This window comes from Miniopterus schreibersii, assembly GCF_964146895.1.
Source record: "Miniopterus schreibersii genome assembly, chromosome: 12".
NCBI lineage: Eukaryota > Metazoa > Chordata > Mammalia > Chiroptera > Miniopteridae > Miniopterus > Miniopterus schreibersii.
The window spans coordinates 57785207-57813028 of record NC_138112.1 but is presented as its reverse complement, the minus strand read 5'-3'; the positions used below and the strand labels follow the sequence as shown (position 1 = coordinate 57813028).

General features: G+C 47.7%; 1 protein-coding gene across 4 annotated transcripts in view; it reads right to left on the bottom strand.

The window, feature by feature from the left end:
* The window catches only part of LDLRAD3 (low density lipoprotein receptor class A domain containing 3), a 186273-nt gene that overhangs the window by 77634 nt on the left and 80817 nt on the right, over positions 1–27822 (bottom strand). For 2 of the 4 annotated variants that reach the window (XM_081153015.1, XM_081153013.1), the window contains exons 3-4: positions 16278–16403; positions 3882–4016 (exon numbers count right to left, since the gene is read on the bottom strand). In XM_081153015.1, coding sequence (XP_081009141.1) covers positions 3882–4016; positions 16278–16403 — 261 coding nt within the window. The remainder of the gene's footprint in view (positions 1–3881; positions 4017–16277; positions 16404–27822) is intronic. The other 2 variants (XM_081153016.1, XM_081153014.1) reach the window with 1 other exon arrangement.

Genomic DNA, 27822 nt, shown 5'->3' with positions numbered 1-27822 from the left:
AGCAAGTCCCAATCTGTACATCCATGGTCACAGCAGCACTATTCACGATGCCCCGAATGGGAGCGACTCGAGCGTGTACCCACGGATGAGCGGGTAGGCAAGGTGTGGCTCCGGCACACAACGGAGTGTTATTCAGCCTTAATTAAAAAGGAAGAACGTTCCGACACATGCTACCTCGTGGATGAACCTGCTAAGTAAAAAATAAGCCTGTCAGCAAAAGACAAATACTGTGTGATCCCACTTCTATGAGATATCTAGAGTAGTCAAATTCACAGAGACAGGAGGTAGAACAGTGGCTGCCAGGGGCTGGGGGGGGGAGGGGGGGAGGAGGGACCGGGGCATTTTTTAATGGGTACAGAGTTTCAGTTTTGCAAGATGAAACAGTTCTGGAGACTGGTGTGCAACAATGTGAGTATACTTTAACACTACCGAGCTGTACACTCCAAAACGGTTAAGACGGTAAATTTTATGTTATGTGTATTTTGCCACAATGAAAAAAAAATTAAAAATCTAGTCACAAAGTCCAGATCACATTCAAAGAATTAGGATCATACCAGGTGTGAACCCCAGGAGATGGAAATTGTTAAAGACAGCCTACCACATTCAGTCATTTACCCAAAGCTGGAAAGAATCTAACTGTTCAGTGGGATTAAATTCAACATATTTCAGGCCCCGCTCAGTGCTGGCCACACCCAGCATGGGCACCGTGGCACCTGCTGACCCCCAGGTGCGCCCCTCCCGGGAGAGTTCCTAAGCAACAGAAGGTCCATATGCCAGCCAGCTCCAAGGCCCCTGCTTTGGGAATTATCTGGTGAACAGGTTGTGTTTCCAATCAACAAAGCCCAATTAAAATTCAATTCCACCACAGTGCTCTCTGGTCTCTAATACATCCCACATGGAATAGAAAGAAAGGTACGTTCATGGTCCTGTCCCCGCTTCCAGTTCCTGGCAGAGCTCCTTGTTGGGTTCCAGGCCAAGGACGAGGCAGGGAACTAATTGGGGTGAGCAGAGAAAGGGAGGGAGGCGCACACGAAGCTGGTGTGGCTAGCGTGGAGACACCGCTTTTCCATACTCTCATCCAACTAGAAGAAAGTACTTCAAGAACTGTACTTCCCGTCCTGGGGCGAGGTTTCTCCACTCCATCCAAGTAAATGTTATGAAATATAATTTCCTTTTCCCACATTGATTGAAAGCAAAGATGCATCTTGAGGGACTGGGAGCCCAGGAGAGGCAGACGGGATGTATTCTGCCTAAAGGAGCTCACGAACGGAAGGTGCACAGTATCTAGTGCACGGTAAGGCTCGATAAACGTCCCCTATTTGAAGATGACAAGGGCTCCAGCCTTCTGTGGTTCAAGACGATATTCTGTACAAGCCAGATGCCTCTGAAATTCTTTAGGAGAACAGAGAGCCCAATAGGCAACAATAATAATCCTCATTATGATTATCTTAATAGACTGTAGATTTTCTAAACTCACGTAACTTAAAAACATACACAATGTAATGCTACATAGTGTGCAAATTAAACACAGCTTAATAACATAATGTCCGACAAAGACATCTTTTCCAGTTTGCAGTATGTATTAAATCCACTATGTGCAAGACACTTGGCTACTGGGTAGGACTGTGGGATTTGAGAGGCAAAAAAGGCACGCTTCCCATTCTCAGGTAGCTAATGGCAACGCCTTTCCACCCGGGCCAGCCCCCTAGCTCAGAGGCTGTCACACTGATGGGGACTAACAGCTGTCACTCTTGCTCTGATGGGACTTGTTTTCTGAGAGTATGTGGGAACACAGCTCACTTTCGGGGGGGCAGGGGGTGCCGTTTGGGTATGCCAGGCACAAAGCTGAGACGCTACGGAAGGCGGCTCCACATAAGGTACCTGCCAATGCTGGGCTTCAGGTGCATGTGTCCACCACTGACTTCCTACACCCGGTGTTTTTAAGAAAGTACAGCATATACAGAGAAAAGGGAACTGGGTTTAGAGACAATAACTTTAACCAGCCTGTAGAGAGACAGTTCTTCTTAAGGGTAAGCCCAAATCTGCTTCAGCAAAATGCTGGGATAGGCATATGGGGGCGCAGGGTGTGGGGAGAGGTGCTGCTAAAACAAACCATCCGGACAAATTCCCTAACTTCCAAGTTTTAGAAGGCCTTCTGCGGAACATCTCAGGGCACCATCAGTGAGTCTGGTAAACACATAAGAAACCACGTAAGAAATAATACAGGAAATTCTCCTCAGTCCCTCCTATCCATGCTGGTATTGACTTGACCACTGTTCCCGTGCCTGGTGTCTATCACTGAGGATGGCACAGGCCATGGGAGGTGTACTGGCATAACTTTTGGTTTATCAAAACTTGACTTTGTGTAAAGGCTAGAAATACCCTGCCGTTCCAGCAGAAGTTCGAAATTCCTCGGCAAATGGCAGATTCGAAACCTCTGAAGTCGATGCAGAACAGTGGCTTCAGACTTTACCGTGTTTAAATCGCCGGAAGGCTTTGAGAACCACTGGTGCAGCGAAGGCCCAAGGACAATCAGAGGCTAATTCTACCCCAGGCTCAGTTCCCAGAGCTGTTCTCTGCACACATTTTGGCCAAGTCTATGCTGATGCACATTGTATCTTTCATCTCCAGACCTCGGGCTTATGTATTTGGATCAATCGTAATCCTTGGTTTGTGGACTCATTTTCACCAGTGGTCTATGAATGACCTATTTATTCAATTTTAATAACATAAGAGCCACCAACCAAAACAAAAGCCAGGACCTTGGAAAGAACCTGCACCTGACTTCATGGAGCTGATTCGGTCCACTCTGCCTCCTGACATGAGTTAGAGCCATCTTTACCTTGCTTTCCTTTCTACAGTTTTATTAAATCTATAAACTGTGGAATACTGCGTCACAGTCAGGAAAATGAACTCTACCAACAAACAATAATATGGGTGAATCACAGCAATAAAATATTAAGTAAAAAAATGAAAGATTGCATACAGATGGTATCAGTTTATACCAGAAATATACACTTTTTAGGATGCCTTAAAACGGATGCACGTTCTTAAATCTTTGCATTTCTTCTTCATCATTGAAGGAAATATATGTTTATAGGAAAACAGTCAATGAGTAAAGAAAGGTACCCGGTCAGTTTTAATAGGAGAAGATACGACCCTGCCACATCCTTCTGGGTTCCCTAAAAAGCTCCTTTTCTTCCCCACATTGCATCCATTGGCTTCCAGAAAACAGCTCTGAGACCAAGAGCTCTGAGATGAGTAGAAAATTCACACAAAGGGACACAAAGTAGTAAACAAACACATGGGGAAAATGTTAACTTTGCTCATAATCAGAGAAATGCAAATTAAAGCATTTGGGGAGCTATCGTTCTATGGCTGCTAAATTAGCAAAAATGGAGAAAACAGAAGAGCAGCGACTGCCTGGGGTATCGCAGTGAAGCTGACACATGCAGACAATGCGAGCAGCAGCGTGAAGCAAAAAATAATTTCAAACAGCTGTATGGAGAGGCGGAGCCATGAACCATGCACATGTCCCAGCCGGCAGAACTGATCCTGAGCAAGAAATTCAGTGGAAAGAAACAGCCTCGATGGCCCCCAACAATGCAACGATTCCAAAAACCGCAGCAGAGCCCTGCGACCGGATGCAACGCAGCAGGGGCAAATTTCAACTTTGAAGAGAAAATATGTGTATGGTATTTAACACATGAGAAAAATGAAATAGATGGTGCGTTACAGTTAAGGCCACGTGTGCAGGGCTGCCAGGTCAAGTGCAAACATTAACACGGTGTATCTGGAGGCGGGTCCGGGGTCATTTTCTCCCTCCCAGTGTCACCGTGGCAAGCCCTGTGGTTATTTTTTAGAACCGGGACATCTCCTACCTTGGGAACTCTCGCAGCTTTCCTCGTCGCTGTTGTCTTGGCAGTTATTCTGCCCGTCGCAGATGAAGCTCTTGTCGATGCAGAGCCCGTTCTTACAGTGGTAACGGGCGGTGGAGCAGAGCAGAGGGTTTGCTGCTGTGGAGGGAAAGGAGAGCAGGTCACCAGGGAGGCCAGCAGGTCACCGTGGAAAGCCCCGGAACCTTCTCTAGCCCAGAGGGTGTCCTTCCCGGGAAGCAGTGAGCTAGCTCATCTTCGAAGACAGCTGACTTGATCAGAGCCCGTCCTGGGAGACCAGGCAGACAGTGACTTGGACAGGACGAGATTCACTGTCCCGAACCTAAAGCTTCTTCGCCCAAGTCACCACTCTGGCGCCCTATAACCGTGCCAACTCGGCCACAGGGCACTGCCTCGCCCCAAGTGGTCAACCTCTAGGCAGGCCGGCAGCCCGAGTGGCTAAACCTGAATGTCCTGGGAGAGGTGCAAGTGGAATGCTTGGTAGCAAGTGAGACACACAGAGAAAAGCAAAGCCAGGAGTAACTGAGCCGGGGACCCAGGAAACTGCCACGGAGGGAGTGATGCCAGGATCTGGACCCAGAGCGATGCGGGACCTTTCTGGTTCCCTAACTACGGACCAGCATCTCAATTCCTCAGGCATCACTATGGGTCACTGTACTCGGTCATCTCCCTCTTCTTTGCAATCAAAGAAGTCCATTAACCCACTTGGTCAGTCTGCTTGGCTCCCTATTCCAGGCACGCTCTAGGACAGAGAGAGTTCCTCCCTCAAAGGCAAGGTGGCAACTGGCCAGGGTGGGGCCAGCACAAAACTATTTAACGACATGTAAGCAAATCTCCATGGAAAATCAGTATTTCTACAGCGCTATTTAAATCACTCCCTGTTCCTTGCAGTGCAATTCAAACGCGGCTCTTCAGAGCTCTATTTTTAATAAATGAAGTAGTCACGTAGAAATTCCACCAATCCCAGCTCTGCCAGTTATTAGCTGTGTAATCTCAGGCAAATTACGTCCCCTCCTGAGCCTCGGTTCCCTGATCTGTGCACAGGACTGGCTACGTGATTTTCAGGGCCCAGTGCAAACTGGGAAACGTGGGGCCAACTGTTCAAAAATTATTTAAAATTTCAAGGAGGCAGGTGCAGGGCGTAAAGCAAGCACGGTGCCTTTCCTTTCAATCTAAAGCAAGCACGAGCCCTGAATGAAGGTGCCGGTCCCAGGCCCAGGAAGATGGCCCTGCAGCTCACAGCGCTAATTTAGGCATCACCGGAGACGACACGTGAGAAAATGTGCAGAGTCGACACCTGGCACGGGCTCAGGGATCGTTCCCCTAGTGATGCCTGTTTCGGTCACCCCGAGTGTTGCATTTACTGGAGTTCCAATAAAACTTTATTTACAAAAACAGGTAGTAGGTCAAATTTGGTCCTGGGGCCATGGTTTGCCAACCCCTGCTCAACAGCAGTGAAAAAGGAATGAAGCAGAGGTGAGGTGAATAAATTTCACAAATATAACAGCCCGTGCTCTCGGTTTTGAAGACGAAGGACCTGGAGTGTGGCCCTCTCTGAAGGAGCGACAGTGGTGATGATGAAGAGGGGTCGTCTGGACCTTGGGCGATGAACTGAGCCCGCACCTGAATCACACGCTGCGGGAAAAGCACCAGAGCGGGAAGCCAGGCCCAGCACAGAAGACTGCTACGGGGTCAGGGACGCGCCAGCTCCGGCGCCTCTCAGGGTCCTCGACTGCAAGCTGGCAGCTGCCACCTATCTTTCTCCGCGCTCCACTGAGCTATCGGTGAGGTACCCGGAGATCATGGCTGCAGGGACTGTGAATTTTCACAGGATTCTGTACCCCCAAAGGGCTGCAGAGTTATTTTTTTAACAATTCAGCTCAGAAAGCTTGAACTCAAAGGTCAGAGGCGGCGGAGGCAGGAGGGAAGCCAGCGCTCTCGGTTTTGAAGAGAATGGATCAGCGCAAAGTCAAACAAAAGTAGCCTGGCCTGGAAATGGGAGTTTTAATTCTTTAAATCACTGCGGGCCAGAGAATGGTTCAATGCGATCAAGCTGAAACCAAGGTCTGACTTCAGCCAAAACCCAAATGGGGAAACCCAAAACCCCAAGTCACATTCGGGTTCTGTCCAAGGCAGCCCTCCAAACCCTTCGTACCCACCACGGCGGCCTTCAGCTTCTGTGGGATCATGTGGGTCACATCGTGGGTCACGTCTACACAAAGCGTCATCAACAACCAGCTCACTGAAATGGACAGCCTCAGGAAGACACTAACTGCTCCAAGACCCAGCGGTTGCACGCTGCTTGGAACATCCGAAAGGGGAAGGCTGTGTGGGTCAACCCTGCTGACAATGTTGGCAACTACTTACTTTTCTTCACCCTTAGACTCACCTTCCCAAGAAAAAGAAGTCATGTATGTGTGTGTGCATATGTGCATACACACATACTACATATGTGTGTGCATGTGTAGATACAGATCATGCCTATCCAGATGAACTGAGGCTGACTAGACCTCAAGACACAGCCCTGGTGAGGAATCCAGACTGAAAACCAAGTCGCTGGCGGGTTTTGATGCTTAGAACCGAAAGGAGCAGTAGCCAGTCACTGAAAAGGAAAAAAGACAACTCCGGAGGGAAGTGGGCAAAGAATATTATTAGCAGGCAACTTCCACAACGGCAAATGGTCAACAACCACCTGAAAAAATGCTGACCGGTAATGAAGCACCACGTTAACCGCATCAGGTGCCCAACTTAAGGTCTGAAAACACCAGGCTGTTGGCAGGGGTGTGAGGGAGAGGAAGTCTCACAGACTGCCAGTGGGAGTGCAAATTGGTAGGTCCGCCTTGGAGACAAATTTAAGGTGCACGTGCCCTCCAGCCCGGTAACTTCATGTCCAGCTACACACTCTAGGGAGAACCTCGAATGAACAAAAATGAGCTTCTGAAGCACTGTTTGTACAATTAAAAATAACTAGAAATGGCCCAAATGTTCACCCACAGAAGAACAGACGCAATGTGCTATACAGTCACATCAAAATTCTACCGCAGGGCTCGGCTCACTTTTTCTGCAAAGAGCCAGACAGCAAATATTTTAGACCTTGCTAACCATTCGATCTTTGTCTGTCTTGACTACCCAGCGTTTCCACTGTGGTGCAAAGCAGCTATAGGAAATCCATAAATAAAGGACATGGCTGGGTTCCAATAAAACTTTATTTACAAAACCAGGTAGTAGGCCAAATTTAGTCCTGGGGCCATGGTTCACCAATCCTTGCTCAAAAGCAGTGAAAAATGAATGAACCAGAGGCAAGATGAATAAATTTCACAGATGTAACAGTGAGGATGAAAAGCTAGTAATGGAAGAATATATACAGTGTTGTGCCACTTGCATGAGATTACCCGTGCAAAAGAACGCTGCTTGTTACTGAAGGATACAACAATATATACTGAAAGAATAAAAGCCTGCATTGGAAGAAACACGGCTAAGTTCAGGGCAGTGGATGCCTCTGGAGAGAAGGGAGGCGGGCAGGCCCTGACAGGGAAATACTGCCGACTTCTAATGATATTTGGTAGCATCTTGTTATTTTAAACTCTGAGGCAAAAAAGCAACATGGTAATATGTTTTTAATTGAGATATAATTGACAAATAACATTATATTAGTTTCAGGTGTACAACACAATGATTTGATATTTGTATATATTGCAAACAGATTATCTCAATAAGTCTAACATCCATCACCACACATAATTACATTTTTGGTAATTATGTTACAAAATTTTTTGTGTGATGACGACTTTTAAGAACTACATATTCTTAGCAACGTTCAAATATACAGTACAATATAATTACTATAGTTAATACAGTTCTGGTAATAGAATAATAACTATAGCTAATATCATTATTAAAGTAGGGTACTGAGAACACAGAAGTCCATTTACTTTTCCTTTTCAGTATGTTTGAAAGACTTTACTAAAAATTTTTAAGAGTATAGTCTGGCAGATAAGTTTCAGGGATCACTCACTTTCCTTTTATCTTTACTTTGTTTCCACAAAATTCTCTCTGGCTCACAAACACCTGTTTCAGTATCTCTCACACTCATATCCAGTTGCTCAGGAGACACAGGTATACCTGGGATTCTTCCTTGTCAATGGCCCCTCATAAAACACTGTGCCCCCTCTCCTCCAGCCCCAATGCAGGGCAGAGAAACAGGCAGTGGATGCTGGAGGAACGGCCCCCACCCCAGCAGCAGGCCCAAAAAATAGGCCTCGGAACCATCAAAACACACATTGTTCATGCCCTTCGAGTGCCAGGAGCTCTGCTGGGAAGGGCCCTGAAGCCTCCCCTCCTTCAGGGTCTATTGAGATTCTCTGTTTATGTAAATTCCATCGAGGCTGGTGTTCCGGCTCCCAAGGACACAGCAAATTAGAAGGGCCAGGGGATGGCTTGCCACCCTGCAGACAAACTGCCAGCAAGAAATAAAAGCTGACAACTATGGGGAAAAAACAAGAAAAGCTATAAAAAAACAACCTTAAGAATTCCGCAAGCAGAGCAGCCTAAGACAGTTCCAAAAGAGACCAGAACATTCTAAAAGGAGCCAAAGGCAACCCTGTATTACAGCTCAGTCTAAAAATGAATGTGCCCAAGAACGGCCCCACACCCTCACCAACCAAACACTGCGTAAGTCAAGACGCAACACCCCTCAGAGAAATCCCTGTTAACAGTGGTCCCCAAAGTCACCATGCTTGGCTACTAGGCAGACTCACTAAACTCACTGGAGGGGTGCATCTCCCCAAAGCCCGGAGAGATAGCTCAGCTTTCACCACACTGCTTCCAGGGCCTTGGCAGCTACTGGCCAGGCTTCCCCAAGTTTCAGGGCCATGCACATGGTGGGACTGTGGTGGACCAACACTGCAGGCTCTATGCTCTGGACGGGCAGGGGTCAAGGCCAGGGGTCCCTGTGGTCCATGGAACCTCACCCAGGACCCTGAAATAGTAACTGCTCAACAGACTGCCACATACTGGAGAGGAAGCACTTTAAGCTTCAGGATGTTATGTCTCCGTATTTCTATGCTCCAGATCTATGTTTTCTGTGTCTTTGCTAAACTTTACCAGTCATTGAAAAATGTATTGTTTTACTCAGCTAATTAGGAAGAGGAACAATGTGTTTTACAGTATTTATTTCAACAGAGATGAGAAAAACTGCAGAGTGAACTTCAAACACACAACAGCTGACTTAAAGTTCCTCGGTTATTACAACAAACACAGGGATCTGGGGAGGGCTTCCCAGCCCACAGCCCACGTACTCAGCAGAGAGACTCGCCTCCCCCGCAGAGGGAGGGGGAGCTGAGTTAGGGTTGGGTTCAGTGGTAAAATTGGCAGCGTCTACTTCAACCACATCTGAAGGAAAGGACCAGGGGCCCACTGCGGTCACCCAGAAGCAACTGACCAGATCCAAGGCAGGAAATGAAGCAATCTGTCTCCAGTAGGACCCAGGGAAGGTGGCCTTAATCCACTTACAGTCTGTGAAGTTGGCCCCTCTTCCACCTCACAAAGGGTTCTTGACAAAATGCATCCATGAGGAAGCCCTTGTCACCAGCCCTGACGTGTCCCATCTGCTCCCCACCCCACGGTGGTTACTGCTCAGTTCCTGGACCAGCATCCCAGCCTCATGGGGCTCGGGTCTTCCAGGCTCCATCTCCCTGGAAACCAGGCAACTGGGGGAAACAGAGCCGCCCTGAGACCTGCGCTGGTCCAGGGCAGAGGGGGCCTGGCCCCAAGCCTCTCTGCAAATAGTCCATCCCATTAACAAGCTGCTTCCTATGTGGCCTGGAAAACGCTCAAAGCCTAGCCCTTCAAACAGACGAGGCGGCCTGTCTGTACCCAGCTGCAAGTCCTGCCCTCCTTTCAGACAACAACGCGGCCCTCTGCCCACCAAGACAGAGGGTGCCATGTGCAGCCACATTCTGGGGCTAGAACCTGTCTGTGACAGCCTCAGGGGAAGGGGCCACCACTCTGGGCAAAGGGGCAGAAGGTAAAGATTCCTCAGCCTCTAAGGCTCAGAAAATTTGAATTTTCAGAACCCCCTCCAACCCAGCTTGGTGCCAGTGGCAGGATGGTCTCCTCCTCCCTATAAAGGCTTCCTGGGCATGGCGACCTCCTGTCTAACACCCAAGCCTGCCTTTTATCCACTGTCCCTGCTTCTGCCACCACCTGTGGATGGCACTCCAAACCGGTCCTCTAGCAATCAACATCTCCTGACGCCCCGTGGACACCTCTGCCTGAAAACTCCGTGCTCAAACTGTGTAAGCCTGAAACTGATGTCCTCCCTGCTCTCCCCCCTTCAGTCCACAGGTTCCCTCTTCCTCTGTTTTTTCTTAGAATTTATTAATGGATGACACTGGGTCCTGAAGAATTTCCCACAGTCTGGATCAGGCAGTCTGTCTACCTGTGGGTCACTTACATGTTCCTCTGTTCCTGAATTTCCTGTTTATTAACTAATGGTTAACGTCACAGACTGCATGTTCTGTCCCCCAAAACCCTAATCTCTAATGGGATGGTGTTAGGAGGTGGGGACTTTGGGAGGTGATTAGGGTTAGATGAGGTCATGAGGATGGTGCCCTTTTGGTGGGATTAGTGCCCTTATAAGATGAGGGGGAGCCAAAAAATTACTGTGTGTGTGCACGCCCCAAGGACCGCCACGGGACGTCATAAACTGGAAGAGGGCCCAGACCGAGAGCCCGACCATGCTGGTGCCCTGCATCTTGGACGTCCAGAACTGAGAGAAATAGTAGTTTCTGCTGTTTAAGCAACTCAATCAATGATATTCTGTTATATCAATCCAAACTGACCAACATTTAGAGGCTCAGTCAGATTCAGGCTGGATGTTTTTGGCAGAAATACCTCACAGTGATGATGTAGGGTCCTACTGAATCATATCAGAAGGCAAATAACATCTGACTGTCTCTGTTCTTGTGATGCTAAGACTGACTTGTAGGAGGTTCCAATTCCAGGTCAGAGGCAGTAAACACTCCCCACACTGGCTCTCCCACTGAATGCAGCTAAAAAAAACACCCACCTGGATTTGCCCTGACCGTGTGGTTCAGTGGTTAGAGCGTCAGCCTGTGTACCGAAGGGTCAAGGGTTATCGAACCCGGTCAAGGGCACATACCTGGGTTGCAGGTCTGATCCTCAGCCTTGGTCTGGGCACCTGTGGGAGGCAGCCAATGTCCCTCTGGCACATCAATGTTTATGTTTCTCTCTCTCTCTCTCTCTCTCTCTCTCCTTCTCCCTCCCTCCCTCTTGACCCCCCCTTCCCACTCTTTTTAAAGAAATCAATGGAAAAAATATCCTCATGTGAGGATGAACAAAACAACAAAACAAAACAAAACAAAAACCTAAACGAACACATGTAGCAGCTATTTTCAGATTCTGAAAAGAAAACTGGAGCAGGCCAATTTGGGAAGAAGACCAAAATCCAAACAGTCATGGAACAGGCAGTTTATCCCCCCTCTCAGATTCCCAGGAAAGTGTCAGAGAGACTGAGAGATCGTGGAGAGGGACGCACTTGGGAAAGCAGCTCCATAGTCAGTTATGAACTCCTAGGCTGAGGGCCAAGCTGCATATGCACAGACCCGGTCCCGGTTAGCTCACCGAAGATGTTGAGACCCGAACTCACATACCCCTGCCCAGGTCCCAGACTGACCCTGCGGGCACATGCAGGACAGACCCAAAGAGCACTGTAAAAACAGCTAGGAAACTACTATAACCGCAGCCTCACAGGGGGCTGGCAGGAACTTGTGGCCCAACAGGGTCATGGGCTGCCTAAAACAAAAATGCAAGCATTCTCCTAAGGATTTAAAAATATATATATTTTTATTGATTTCAGAGAGAGAAAGGGAGAGGGGAAGAGAGATAGAAACATCAATGATGAGAGTGTCACTCATCGGCTGCCTCCCGCACGCCCTGCACTGGGGATCGAGCCCACAACCCGGGCATGTGCCCCGACCAGGAATCAAACCGCGATCTCCTGGATCCTAGGTCGATGCTCAACCGCTGAGCCACGCCGGCTGGGCGTCCATAGGATTTAAACAAAACCCAGAGTGTTACGCATAATCATCAAAATATTGAGAATAGAATCCAAAATTACTTGCCATATGAAAAATCAGGAAAATCTCAATTCTTATGGCCAAAGATATTCAACAGACATCAACACCAAGATAAGACAGATGTTGAAATTATATGATGAAGACTTTAAAGCAGCTATTTTACAAATACTCTAACAAGCAATCACAAGCACTCTTGAAAAGAGCAAACAATAAAACGTCTCGGCAAAAAGCAGAAGATAGAAAGAAGCACCGAAAGGAAACTTCAGAATTACAGTAACCAAAATAATAAAGAACCACACTATATGGACTTGAAAGCAGACGAAGGAAAAAGTAAACCTGACAAAAGATAGAAATGATCCAATCCAAACAATAAAAAGATAAAAGGACTGATCTGAAAATGAGCAGAGCCTCAGGGACCCATGGGACAAGAAAAGAAAAGATCTAAAGCAGTTGTCAGAATCCCACAAGGAAAGAAGGAAGAGTGTGGTACTAAAAAAAAATTTGAAAAAAAAAATAGCTAAAAGTGTACTAAGTATGGCAAAAGGCAAAAACCTAGAGATCCAAATAGAACCCTCCACTCAAAGAAATCCACAGACCCAGACACACTATAATCTAACTGCCGAAACTAAAGAAAAAAAAAATCTTCAAAGCAGCTGGAGAAAAATGATGTATTCTCTACGGAGAAACAACCTGAATGACTGCGAATTTCTCACCGGAAACCGGAGAAGCCGGAGGAAGTGGCGTGACATTTTTAAAGTGCTTAGAGAAACAAACTGTCAACCCAGAGTTCTATATGCAGTAAAAATACCCTTCAGGAAGGACGGCGAAGTGAAGGCACTCTCAGGTCAGGGAGCCTGGGAGAGCGTGGCCGGCAGGCCCGCTTTACAGGGATTGCCACAGGACGCGCTCCAGACGGGAGGGAAACGCTCCAGGAGACGCAACAGCGGGAACGAAGGGAGCGCGGCCCAAACAGGATCCACCCGGCCAACGGTCTCCTCAGCATCCTTGCCCTCCAGAGTTCTTTAAAATATATTTGAAAATTTAAAGCAAACATTAAAACACCATCTTTTGGAGTTTTGAATGTATGTAGATGCACTAAGACAACTATAAACAAAGCAGCGATTTTTAACCCGGGTGCTGCAAGGATGTTTGAAACATGCACCACCTGACTACTGAGCCAGGGTCACCGACCTCTTTCCCTTAGACTGTCAGATTAAAAAAAAAAGACAACAGCCAGCACAGCAATAGTCCGGTGTGAGTGAATCAAAATTATACTTTTTTTGTTTTTTGTTCAGATTGGCAAAAAGGATAGTTTTGGGTGTGCTACAGAATGTTAGTAATTTATGTGTGCCATGGGGTGACAAGGGCTGAAAATCGCTGACAGAGTGACCTGCAGGGCGACGGGCTTCTACATTCCACCCAAAGTGGTGCCACACTGATTCGAAGCCATCTGAGGGGAAGACTGACTGCTGCTTTCGGTGGGTTCCAGCCTGTCCCATCGGCTATAAAGCTCCTCATCAATGTTTCACCTAATGGTTTTAGCAGCCATTGATGACCCCTTCTTAATTAGCGGTTATAAAATAGAGACACCCTAATTCTTCCATTACAGCTGGTAAAATTCATACCAGAAAGGGAGGGTAAATGCTTGATTCTGTCCCTTTACTTACCAGTTCTCAAAGTAGCGAACGAGCGCCACTGTTTTAAAACGGTAGGTATGCCAAAGGAAAATGCTGGCTTAATTTGGAATGGGTATAATTTACTCACTTAGACAATTAACGACCAATATCCAAACAATGACATCACATAGGGTCTTTAACCATGGCAGGAGCATGTAGCATGACAATCACTCAGAACGTACATATGACGGTGTGTCACACCTGCTTTTTAATGCCATTGTAGTACTCTTTAGTATCTATGTATGAGTATATATGTCATATATATACAATTCTCCCCTTAAATTGTAAGGTCCTCATGGACAGCAGGAAGCAGAGATCAAGCTAATACACATTAAATGAAATATAAAAGAATCATGACTTTTACATGAAGATGGAGCTGAAATTAAAGAAGGGAGCCCCTGCTTCTCCCAAAGCAAAGGCTTTGAAGGCAAAGAAAGCAGTGCTAAAAGGTGTCCACAGCCACGAAAAAAACAACACGATCCACACGTCACCCACCTTCTAACAGCCCCAGACACTGCGGCTCCGCAGGCAGCCCGAGGATTCTCGGGAGAGCGCCCCCGGGAGAAGCAAGCTTGACCACCATGCCATCATCGAGTCCCCCTGACTACAAGTCAGCCAAGGAGAGAGAAGACAACGGCCCACCTGTGTTCACTGTGGGTGTCAAGGGCAACGAGCACCGGATCCAACAGGCTGTGAAGAAGCTCTGTGACACTGACGTCGCCAAGGTCAACACCCCGATCAGGCCCGATGGAGAGAAGAGGCATGTGTCCCACTGGCTCCCCACTAGGATGCTTTGGATGTTGCCCACAAAATCGGCATCATCTAAACTGAGTCTAGCTGGCTAATTCTAAATATAAAATTTTTTTCAGTGTTAAAAAAAAAAAAAAAAAAAGAATGTCCTCGGACATTGGAAGCCAAAGGCAAAATCCTAGTAATTATGGTCTTCCCCTTAACCACTTATCCCAGTTTTGTTTTAAGTCATTATATGTTTCTATAACCAATTACTCCATGCCAGCCACTACACTAAGCACTTTTCAGATACTATCTCATCTAATTCTCACAACGGCCCCAGGAAGCAGGCTCTCAGCACTGCTTCTGAAGACAAGGAAATCCCTGTGCAAAGAGATCATGTAGCACACCCATCTCATGCTTAATTAGGGGAAAGACAAGCCGAGGCCAGAGACTCCAGCTCCAGACCCACTCCGCGCAGCCAGCCGACCTTGTTAGTGATATGCAGCCTCCCTGGGAAGGTGGGTTTCGGCCACTGTACTAAGCATTTGATAATCGAGTGGCTGTGCTGTATTTCTGTCACTTGAGGCCCGGAAGATGAAATAAGGCAACAGGAAAAGGCATGTGGGAGAGTTATGAAGCCCCTGTGTCCCTGCTGGGAGGGCACAGCCATGACTGTTCCCTGGAAAGACATAAATAACACAGGAGACAGCCACCCTCCTCTTCGGGGACTTAAAATAGAACTGACAGGATGGGGAAAATCAATTTATCAAAACAGTCGCTGAAGTCGCTAAAACTTATGTTTTGGGGAGAGGACATCTCAATTAACACATGAGAGAAAAGAGAGAGAGAAAGAGAGAGATGGAGGGAGAGGGGGAGAGAGGGAGAAAGGACTGGCACAAAATAGCCCAAATATTAACAGTGTTTCATTCTGGGCAGTTTTGTTTCCCTCTTTATACTTTTCTATATTTTGTAAGTTCTTTTAATAATCAGGAGAAGAAAATGTTACTAAAATACATGGACACAGAAAATAAATGGGTCAATTTATCCAGAGCCAACTACAGTTATAAAGGCTCTGGAAGCTTAAACAGTTACAGGGAAAGCAAAGACGAAACAGTGAGCTGAGACCAGCGTGACCAGCAGCAGGTAGAAAACAACTTGCTGGGAGAGATGAGACAGTATGAAAGGCGGGGAAGAGATGCTGAAGGTCACCGAAGCTGCAGTGTGTGGAGTGATTTTGGACACAGAGAGGCTGGCAAGGAAGGGGCTGCATGTATCCAGGGCAAGGAGTGCTAAGAGGCAAGGCGGGGTAGAGAGGAGAAGAGGGTGTGTCTATGGCTATGCCACGGAATATTATACAGCAGGCAAAAGGAATCAGGGTGGTCTCAAATCAAAAACTTTAGCTTTCTACACTGTTTGAATGTTTTTCAAAAATATATTCTTATAGTATGTATACAATTAACATAGGAACAGATTTTTTTTAAAAAAGAATTCAAAGTAAGATGGAAAACAGGCACGTAGACCTGGGGTGTGGAGTGAAGAGTCCATCGGAGGAGTGTGTGAATGACCCTAGAAGCGGCTCTGCCACCTGTGAGCTGTGTGACGCTGGATGAGCTCATTTACCTCGCTCCACCTCAGATTCCTTACTTGTTCACAGGGATCAAATACCTGCATTTGTACAACTATTGTCAGAACTGAAAACGAAGTATACCCCAGTGCACTTAGGAGAGTCTGGGTAAATGGTAGCTGAGCATTCACACAACATTCACAGAACAGTCTGGGTCCCGGGAGAAAAAGCCTGAGCCTCTGGGCAGAAGACGACGACAGTGACCGGCATGGAGGCAGTGGGCGGCTGGCATGAACCAGGGGTCACTTACTGCAGTTCTCCTCGTCGCTGCCGTCAGGACAGTCCTCGAACCCGTTACACCGGAAGCGGCCGATGATGCAGTGGATGCCGCTGGCACAGGGGAAGAACGTGGGGCCGCATTTCGATTTAGCCTTGGCTGCGGGGGGAAAAACAAGGCAAAGAGCAGCCATCAGGAGGCTGTTTTCTGACCCTGGCGTGCCCATCCTGCTAACTCTGGGCACGCAATGGGCCTCCTTACATTACCTGGAAATCTCCAGAAGTTTCTTACCACCACCACCCACCTCCGATGCCCAGCAGGACTGGAAGCCCACATGCTCCACCCTCCAGGAGTCCCGAGGAGGCGGCCCAGCGCCTGCGGCAGCGGGGCTCCCTCGAAACGTGCTGAACGGCAAGGAACGGGCGAGCGGATGGATGATGGATGGAACTTGTTCTCAAGGTGCTGATGAGCCATTCAAAATTCATTCCCTGACTGTCACAGGAATCGCCTGCTTTCGCTGAGTGCCCCCTACACTAGACGGAGCGGCCAGTGCCTCACACGGATCATCTTAATCCAGCCAGTGGCCACCCAGCGGGTGGTGTGCAGACAGGGTCGACACCACGGGCTCGAGGCTGCCGTCCTTGGAAAGGCTGGCTGGCAAGCGCAGCCCCTGCCTGGCTAGCTTCTGGGACCCTGGGTTTCGGGAGGGTTCGCACCACTGTCCTATAATGACGACTCACGGAGACAGTTTATGCAAACAGCGCAGTCTGGGGGGAACACTTGCTTGTTTTCTGAGAGTTAGGGTTTTGGTACATGCCAGGGAGAGAGTGTCTGTGTGACCAGCTGCCAGTATAAACCCGGCATTGAGTCTCTAAGCAGCGTCCCCAGTAGAAAACATTACACGTTGTCACAATTTGTTGCTGGGGGGTTAAGCGCGCCCTGGATGACACCGCTGGGAGAGGCCTGTGAAGTCTGAACCTGGTTTCCCCTGGACCTCACTCCATTCACCTCTCCCCCTTGCTGGTTTTGCTTTGGAGCCTTTCGCTATAATAAATCATAGCCTGAGTTCCATGAATCCTCCCAGCATATCACCGAACCTCGGGACAGTCCTGGGGACCCCTGACAAAGATGGGTACAGTTCTTAACCCCATTTCACAGGTGGGCTTTGAGAGGTGACGTGATCTGGCCAAGGTCACACAGCTAGAAAATCCAACGCTGGGTGAGGCCCCCGGCGCTCTGACTCTAGGAGCCACACTCAGCCAGTCCATCGTGTGTGCTGTCTCCCTGCCAAAGGCTGTCACTTCTCAAAACAGAAGCCAGACTCCTGCTCAGAGAAATTCTTCTTCCGCTTCTGCCGCACTTTTAAAAGAAGCTGCTGTAACTCGGGCTTGACTGAGTGTCCCACTCACCAACAGCCCTGTGCTGTAATGTACTTTCTCGTGAATGGCGCTGGCCGCTCTGGCCGGCGATTAACGAGGTGTAAGATCGGATCTATTACCGCATCCCAGGTAGCAGATCCCACCGAGCATCCCTCTCACCGCCTGTCTTAGAGGCAGGACTCATGATCTTCAAAACAGAAGGGCCGTTTCTTTGGAACAAACAGACAATAAATTACCTGCCTGTCCCTGCCATCAGCCACATGCCACTGTTAACAGCAGCTGATCCACAATCAAGAGGGTTTGAAGGCCTGGGTTTTAAAAGACCACATGGTTTCGTTTCAACCTGGAACTTCTGTAGCGGTGCTGGTGTGCCCCTCACAGAGCACAAACCTGGGAGAGAATCCAAATTGTGGCTCCATTTTTAATGACCTCGGGCACCTTTCTAAACATTACTGAGCCTCCGTTTCCTCATCAGTAAATTGGAGCTAGCGGCTACCTCACAGGGCTCCAGGAAGAAGTCAATGCAATAATCTACATAAAATGCTTAGCACAGAGCATGGCGTACAATAGATACTCAATTAATGATAAGGCTTCTGCTATTTATCATCATCACCACTAGGCTTATAGAATTCTAAAAGTGATCCCTGGGCTGTTGAATTACCTTTTTCTGATTAACAGAGTTAAAAAAGCTCTTTATGAATACTCTCTATGAATTGATCTGAAGTGATCCAGGATCTCTATGAATTGATATGAAGTGATCTCCTGGATATATTATTAAGTGGAAAAAGCAAAGCCAGAAAGAGTATCTACAGTACTTTAACCCTCCACATAGCAAGAGAAGGAGACATAAGAAAATATATACATGTATTGTTTCATCTGTGAAAAAGAAACCCAGGAAGGACAAACCAGAGACCAAGAACGCTGGTTACCTACAGGGGGTGGGTGGGAAGGGGATGGGAAGGATGGGAAGGGGCCTGGAATAGGTGGGGGGGGGGTGAGAAGGCTGCACATTTCTGAGTCTATCTGTATAACTCCGACTCTTGGCACATAACTCAAAAAGTCAACAATTAAAATCAACCATGAGTGTGTGTGTGTGAGCGCTATACAAATAGCAACAAATAAACCTAACTGCATTACAGGTGAGGAGCAACATCACACTACTCTGACTAGATCCCCTAAGGCTAAAGAGAAAAGGGATTGCGCACGAATATAGTATTCTGGTTGATCTGCTTGTCACAGGGTACGGGCCAGCAATTCTGAAACGGGCTTCTGTGTGCACCAGGTGGAACAAATGAGCAAGGGTACTGCAGATGGCAAGAGCAAGGCTCTTCCCCCCAGAGGCAGACGTTACAATGAGGAAAGCGGGAAGGCTGAAACGAATCCTGAGGCTTAGGACTGGATTTGAAGGCATCGGTGTGAACGCAAGGTTTGGGTAGATAGATGATAGAAAGACAGGCAGAGAGGTAGGTAGACAGAGACAGGAAGGAAGGTTGACCTGTGTGCGCATGGGTTAGTGCACATACACGTATTTCCTAGCTCCATCTGCTAAGAGAGACTGAAAACAATCAACGAGCCCCTACAGCAATAAGCACACCCAACACTCAGATCTTGGTTTCTAAATACCATTATCCAAGAAAGGGAACCAGGGCTCCTTGGAGAAGTGGTTGATTCCAGGGAAAATACAAGATGAACCCAGAGTGTTTTGTGTTGCCAGAAAATAAAGAAGTATTCAAGATATGCTGGAGGCACACCAAAAGGAGCCAGCCTGGAGGAGCTCCCAGTGGCCAAAACTAGAACAGCTTAAGCAAGAAAATAAACAACAGTAGTATTGGCTTGTAACCCAGAGAACAAAATAAATATCTGAGTACATACTGATACCATAAATTGATGAATAGAAAGTGAGGGAAAAGGGAAAGTTCTTGCCTACAGAATTCCAACTAGTAAACGTAGAGAGGATGTGGGAATAGAACGTCGCCCTTAAGCAAACCCCACAGTAATAACAGCTACAGGCAAGATCCAGCGATGGACGCTCAACTTAGAGGGTCAGCCAGCCTTGCTCGGGTGACCCTGCAGGAATCAGGGAAGAAAGGCTGTCTATAGGCTTCTGCCATTTAAGCTGAGAGCGTTTCCTTGCAAACCTCACTACATCATTCCTCCATTCAGGACATCACTGCTCTCCCATTACCTTAAAATCAGCCTAAAACCCCCATCACAGCACCCTCCAGCTCCAGGAGACCGCTCCAATTTCATGCCTTCCCACTCTCTAAGCTCTGGCTATGTTGGCTTCCTGGCTCCTCCTCGAGCCCATTAGGCATAGCTCCACCTCAGGACCTTTGCACCTGCCCTTCCCTCTGCCTGAATGCCTCTCTCCCAGAGGTCAGCATGGCTCACTCCTCCATTTATTTAGGTCCCTGTCACCACTGTACTGTCTCCTGCCCCCCACCCACAGTCACTCTAGCCCTTACTCTGCTTTTCTTTCTCTTTCTTCACAGCAGAGATGTCACTGGCTTTGTGTTAGGCTGTTTGGTGATGAACATACACTCACTTGAATACTTTCATTCGCCACTTTCGAGGGAGCTGCACGATACAGTGCCTGCGTTGGATGCCTAATAAATACTTGCTGAACATACAAATGAACACGTGAAAGGAGAGAGTGGGATTGGGTAATAACAGCATTTACTGAATGCTTAGCATGGGCTAAGCATTGTGCTCCATGTTTTACAGATATCCACCTCGTTGACTCCTCACAAAACCCGTTTTACAGATAAGAAAACTGAGGTCCAGAAGAGCAGTAGCTTGACACTGCTGATAAATACAGTTGAAGCTCAAACCTTGCTCTTGCCTCATCTGTTCTACTGCCTGTTTACATTTTCTAAGGCCCAGTCCAGCTCCAAAGGACTAGACTCTATAAGATAAAGAGGGAGAAAAGAGAGAATATGAACAATTATAAATGAATTAGCTACCATGCAATTAACCAGCTCTCTGGCCCTGGCCCTGCCCCCTCTTCGGGAATTAGTCATGAGACTTCCTGCCTTGTCAGGGATGCTCAGATGCTGTCTTGGGAGCCAGTCCTGTTATGATTTACATCTGTGCCACCAGACGCCTGCTAAGGCGACCTCTGTGGCGGATCACAGGCGGCCAGCTGAGCGCCTGGCAGAAGCTCAGAGAGAAGCCAGTCGCTGACAGCCGCTGTCGGCTGCTCTCTGCCTGCATGACCTGCTGTGGGGCTCAAGGGGGTCCTCACAAAGTCTGGCCCCCACTTCCATGAAGGGAAGATTTCAGCATGAACCTCAGCCACCCTGGCAGAAGGTGGAAGAAGGACTCTGTGTCTAAAATCGCACTGACAAAAGCAGAGGGGTGGCTCCATTCCACTGAATGCGTATTTAAATTCATCAGTCTGCAAGGAGTTGCTCAAAGAACTTTTCAAAGTGGCAGGTTTCACCAGCAAGACAGGGATCAAGGTTCTCCTGGGGCTGGTTCATATCCTGATCTGAGTCCTCCCCCTCCTTAGAGCCTGGTTGGTACAGTTCTGAATTTCACAGATGAGTAAAATAAAAATAATTTTTTTTTTAACTAGACAGGAGTGGACAAAGGACTAACACGGTTGCCAACTTTTTATTTTACCAGCAAGGACATAAACTATCAAATGTGCAATAACCACTATTCACCATTATCTGAAAGGAGAAGCTGTTTAGCGTCCGCAATGCAGGAAGGACATGGCCCTTGGACCAGTGTTTGGGGGTCATGCCAGAACCAAGAGACACCCCAGCATAGTCCAGTTGTGATGCCCTCAGAACAGAGGCCTGACCTTTACATGCTAACATCTGGAGCATAGCAGGTAATCCACAGGCTCATTCAAAAACTAATTCTCACATTTAACAGATGAGAAAAGCTGGGGCCCAAGGAGGCAACTGGGGACTTACCCAACATCACATAGCCATTCAGGGTCAGACTGCCCTAGAGTCCAGCCCTCACACCCTGAGTCTACACCATGCTTCAGGCAGGGAGCTGTAGGGCCGCACCCTGCCAAGGCCCACATCGGGGATCAGACCCAGGAGGCGCCCCAAGAAAAGGAGTCATGAGAGAGAAAGGCCCTCTTCCACACGGCCAGACTTTCTGAGCCTCAGTCAGAAACGCTCCTCAGCAGGCCTCATGCCTTTGGCTCCAGATCTGCTCAGCGCTGCCCACTGGTCCTGGAAGATGACGATGCTGCAGTGCAGGCGGGCCACCTACGGCTGCTGCCCACGCTCTCCCCACGTGGCAATCACACAAAAATGCTGGGCAGGGGCTGCAACACCAGAGCCTCTCTGCTCAGCCAGAACAGCCGTGAACTCAGCTCATCAGACCTGCAGCCTCTCTCAGGCGGTGACAACAGCTCTGGCCACAAATCCACACGCAGGGCCTCTCTTCCGGACCTCTGTGGTTGACCGAATGAGCAGCAGCTGCCACCTCCACCTCCTGCACCAGGATGCTGCCAGCATGCGCCTGAGACAGCCCAAGGAGCCAGAAGCAGGAGCCTTAAGCTCTTGTGCATAATTACCATCCTTGCTTTGTCAACTCAAGACATTGCTCACTGTGAAAAATTCCAACGACAGAGAAACATACAGCTGCAAATGTAAAAATTACCCCAAATTGCCGCCACCCGGGGAAATCCACTGTGGCCACTTTGGTTAACATGCTCCTGAAGCACAGCCTCGCAAACTACAGTGTGCGGATCGAGACCACTAGGACCTCATTAAGATGCAGCGGGTCTGGAGCGGAGCCTGGTATCCTGCATCCCTAACATGCAACCAGGCGATGTGGATGCTGCTGGTTCCAAGCCCTTCACCAGCCAAGGACCACATCTTATTCACTGCTCTACCTCCCCTACCCAGAACAGTGCCTGGCACATGAGTTACTCAATAACTACTGACCAAATCGATAAACAGAAGTCAGAGTACACCTGATTAAATGCACCCGTGAAATATGCCATTCCAAACCCTGCTTTTGTCACTTAATATACTGTGACCTGTTTTCCTGTTGGTAACTACAGGTCCACCCCATTACTTTGGATAGCTACAAGTAATTTTATGCATCTATGTACATACAAGTCCTGTTATTGGTAGGCATTTGGGGAGTTTTCAATAAACAATGCACATCCAGACGCATATATTATTTTCCCCACTGTACACCCAGGTGCAGAGCCGCTAGGTCAAAGGATATACAGATTTAACATTTTAGCATGCTTTTGATTATGGACTGCCTCCTCCCTGAAAAACTAGTATTGTCTTCTAGCCACAGATGGCTACGGGGAAGCCTCCAGCCCAGGACTGTCCGAGAGGGGCTGATCCTCCCCTGCTGGCAACGATCTTCCTAGACGCACACAGGCTGACACCCCGCGGTCCCCCCGCGTTTAGGTAAAGCGGGCCCTCCACTGCTGCAGGTGAGCATTATTTTCCATCAATCTCTGTCTCTCTCCATTTTACCACCTGTGTATTTCATTACTTTGCAGAGTGGGGCACATTCCTATCTGGTCAAGGAAACCATGACTCTTCTTTTTATCTTTTTAAATTTGCACCAGGCGCAGGCATCAATCTTGCTGGAATTGATTTCCCTGGGTTACACTAATCACAGGCTACCGCAGTGTCCCTCCTTCCAGGAGACGCTCCTTGAGCTGACTTTCTCAGGAGGCACTTCCCCTCCGTCTACGACTGACAAAGGGCAGGCTCTCCCGCCAAGGACTGTCCCATCGGCCAACATTTCCCCAGAATTTCCTGTCCCATAAAGCAGCGGTCCGTGAAGAAGGGGACTGTGATCGTCGTGTGCAGAACCTCCAAGGATGTGTGAAAATGTAAATTCCCGGGCCTCTCCCAGGGGAATCTGCGTGTCTATGAAACATCCAGGGTACCCAATGAACACTGACATGTGAACACCCTACTCAGTTTCCACCTGTCCTCCGTCCAGAGAGCAAATGGCCTCATCAGTCCTTTTCCTGATGTTGCCACTGCACGGACCAGCGGCTGCTCCAAGGATGCTGGCTGCAAGACCAATATGGGGCACACTCTGATCACCACCCCCTCGAGAAAGTCTAACACATCCCAGATAGTGTGGCTACCACGAGGAAAGTGCCCACCCACAGGAAACCACGGGCCTCTTTATAATGTTTCCCATTTCAACAGGTTCTCTCTCCTTCCATGTTCATGAGCAAGACACAAAATAACTCTGCTTTACACACAAAAAATGTAGGCTCATATTCAAACAGCTGCTGTCCTAGCAAAAAGGCCCTTTTAGAACTATTTTAAAGTTCTTCACCAGTTCTGTCCACTATTTGAGGATTAACATTTCACCTGGGCACAACACAAAACAGGATCAGAGACCAAAAATGTTTGCACTGCCCCATCTTGGCTAGTAACAAAATATTCCCGAGCATCCTACTATCTGTCAGGCACTCCGTGGTGTGGCCACTGAACAGCACTCCCTAAGTGACAGGAGGACGCATGTCGGTGAGCCCGTCTCTGCATGCAGTACCGGGAGTGCTCCGACGGGGGCGCTGGAGGACAGCCAATCTCAGACTGGGGAGGAGCTGAGGTCAGAAAATGAATCTCAGGAGCAAAGCCACACACACCACACGTACCTCCAGTGGAAACCAACGTGATGCTCAGACAGACAGAGGCCTTACTCATTTAGCTACTCACTTCACTCAGCTGACATTAATTCACAAACTCTGTCACACCTGCAAAGAATGAGGAAGCGTAGGCGACAGCTGCGCCACAGATGCCAGTTAATTCTGGTGGGATTGTGGAGGGAAGGCTGTTCTAAGAAGGGGAACGGCATGTGCAAAGGCCGGAGGCAGGAACGATGTGGTAATGGGAGAACTGAAAGGGGGGTGGGATGAATTTGCTTCTCCTATCAGTAAAAGTACCCAGTATCTTTTCTTTAATTAAAATTAAAGTAAAACCCTAGCTGGTTTTGCTCCGTGGTTAGAGCGTGGGACCACGGACTGAAGAGTCCCAAGTTCCATTCCAGCCAAGGCCACGTACCTCGGATGCAGGCTCTGTACCCGGCCCCAGTCGAGGTGCATGCGAGAGGCAACCAATCAATGTGTCTCTCTCACATTGGTCTTTCTCTTTCTCTCTCTCTCTTCCCCTCTCTCTCTCTCTGTTTCCCTTCCTTTTACTCTCTCTGAAAAGCAATGGGAAAAATATCCTCAAGTAAGGATTTAAAAAAAAAAATTAAAGTAAAAACCCTATTTCTCAGAAGAAATGTGCTATGAGCTAGTTGCAATTCAGCTCACGCTGAAGATGTGAGAATTATAACTACTACAGTAAAGTATAAATTATTAAAAAAATCAAATAAGAAAAATTCACATAATTTGAAGCAACATGCACACAATCCCCAAAGAGATAGCCCACATGTGGTCGTTGCTGGCTAAAAACTTCACAGGAGTAATGGATCTGAAATTGCTAGTATATTCAGTCCCCTGGTTCATTTTGTAAAAAGTCAAACTGTGAGTCCTTTTAAAAGTCAAAAATGACTTAATGGTTAGGCGCAAGAAACCAAAAAAGGCCTTATAAATAGTAACAGACTTTTAAAAAGCAGTATGCTCAGATTTTCTAAAAGGGGGGAAAAACAGGTCTTTCATTTTGGTTCCAAAGAAATGATAAAAAGCCAGCAAGCCAAATCCATACCTGGAATTCAAGCCTTTACAAATTCATTATTATTTGACCAAAAAAGCCCTTTGCTTGTTTCAGTAATTCAACTCTGTGTGACTACTGGTGTGGACTCCAAGTTTGATTGCTCAGATATCGCAACATATTATTTCTTCCTAAAATGCCATGCTGACTCTTTCAGAGATACACACTGGGAGTGGAGAAAGCAAAAGACCACAAGCTAACTGGATTATAAACACAGAAGACATCTAGTTGGACCAGCTTTGCCAGAAGATTCTTAGACAGCAAATTCTTTCTAAACATTTCCTCTTCTATAACTAGAATAGGAGGCCTAGCCTTGAGGCTAAGATGTCAGAAGGGCTTAGGGTTTGCAAGCATCTGGGTTTCTATCCTGGTTCCGCCACATAATAGCGGAGACCTTGGACAAGTCACTTAACCTCTCTTGGCCTCAGTGTTCCCATCTGTAAAAGGGGCATAAAGATAGCACAGACCTCATCAGTGGTTGGAAAATAATATGGGATTCTGCATGTAGAGAAAACAGTGTAACGCCATCTGGAAGGCAGAATGCGTGGCAGGAGGTAAGGCTGGGAGCGAGGCAGGCAGGGGTTCGGACACTTACCCTGGGAGCCAGCAGACATCTTTATAAAGGAAGGACACGTGTCAGATTTGTGTGTTTCTTTTATGAAGAAATTTTTATGGACTGACAATGATATTATGAGGCTTTGTAAGTCAAAGAAATATCCTCCTCACTCCCCCAAAGTCCCGAGGGAACTGAAGAGAGCCAAGTCTGTAACCGTCTCTGGGCTTTTAGGGGAAAAGGCACTATAAACAATGAGGGACTTCAGAGGGCCTGTCACTGCCCTTTAAACTAATTTTACTATTTAAAATGACAGGAAAAAGGCAAAACAAGTTAGCAAGTTTGGGATTAGGAAATTATCTTACGACCTAAAGGTCTTTTTAGGTTATTTATTTTAGCTGTTTACAACTCACACGTATATGTGTATGGAGGTGTGTTCGTGTGTGTATACACTGGAATGAAAATTCCAGAGAAGGACACCCAGGCATTCCAAACTGATTCTTCTCCAGACAAATCTTGAGAGGAAAAAAGCTCTAAAAAGATAATAAATAAATGTGGGTCAGATAGCTTAGCCTCGGGAGGCTTTTCATCCCTCGGAGGGAAAACTTCCTGACAGTGGATCAGAGCCCTGGGATTAAGAACAGATGTGGGAACAGACACCGATAAAACAGAACCGTTTCCCCCTTCAAAGGGCACCTCGATAAAGGCATCGACCGACTCCATGAGAGGGGGTGTCTGAGGGACAGCTCCCAAGAAATGAGAGGAAAAAGTGAAAAAGGAAAAAAGGAGGAGGGAGGAGGGAGGAGAGAATCAAAGATGGTTTTCAGGTCGGAGCAGAAACGAATGAAGCAGAGTCCACTCTAAATGGCTTTCATCTCCTGGGCAAGGAGGGTCTCGGCCTTTGCAAAAGAAGGGTCTCCTTTTCAGAGCATGCACCCTCTCCCACCCGCTGGGCCCCTGACAAACTTGGAGGTTCTTCTTAAAACACCCTCCTTTCCTTGCATATTTTTTCTCCAGACTTGTGGAGAGGAGGGCTCATTTCTGAGCAGCTTTCTAGAAGTGTCTCTGACCGTCCCCCTTACCTGCACCTCCCAGACAATCTACACACACAGAGAAGCCTGGAGCTCAGATTATTTGTTATTACAACATCTGCAAAGAGCAGCAGAGGAGGGTCTGTGACGGGAGGGTGACACGTGGTGACAAGCATGCGACAACGGGACTCTCACTGAGACGCAGTCCTGGGTTGGGCAGTGTCAGCAGCACAGAGAGGGAGGTGGCAGCAGCCAGCTGCTCTGACAGGCTGAGCGAGAACGTTCTCTGTCCATCAGAAGGTAAACTGAAAACAACTGTCTCAGGAAAACAGTACTTAACCCGCCACACATTTTGCTCCGGGAAAGGTTTTCAGCGAGGCATCCAGAGTCTCCCTGGTGCCTTCAGCACCAGTCACAGGAATCACGTAATCCCATGCAGGCCATGTCTTGGTAGCTGTGAGCTAACTTTAAAGACATCAATCCTCAGCTTCTAGTTTATCGTTTGAGAGCAGTGACACTCAATCCTGACTGCACGTTAGAATAACCCTGGAAGCTTAAAAACAAAACAAAACACCTTACCCAAAATCAAGAGAGATGGAGCGATTATGCAAGACAGAATCAGACAAAACAGAATTTAAGACACACAAAAAGAAGTTCATAGAGACAAAGTAATGGTCAAACCATCAGGAAGACACAATTCTATGCATCTAAAGACAGAACCACAAAATATAGGACACATGAACTCACAGAATGGAGAGGAGGAACAGACAACTCCACAATAAGAGCTGCAGACTTCAATACCCACCTTCAGTAATGGACAGAAGAACTAGGATCGACAAGGAAACAGGAGACATGGACACAACACACCGACCAGGAACCATCACTCTCACAGAAGTCCCCACCCAGCAACAGGCGAACACACATTCTTCTCAGGTGCACGTG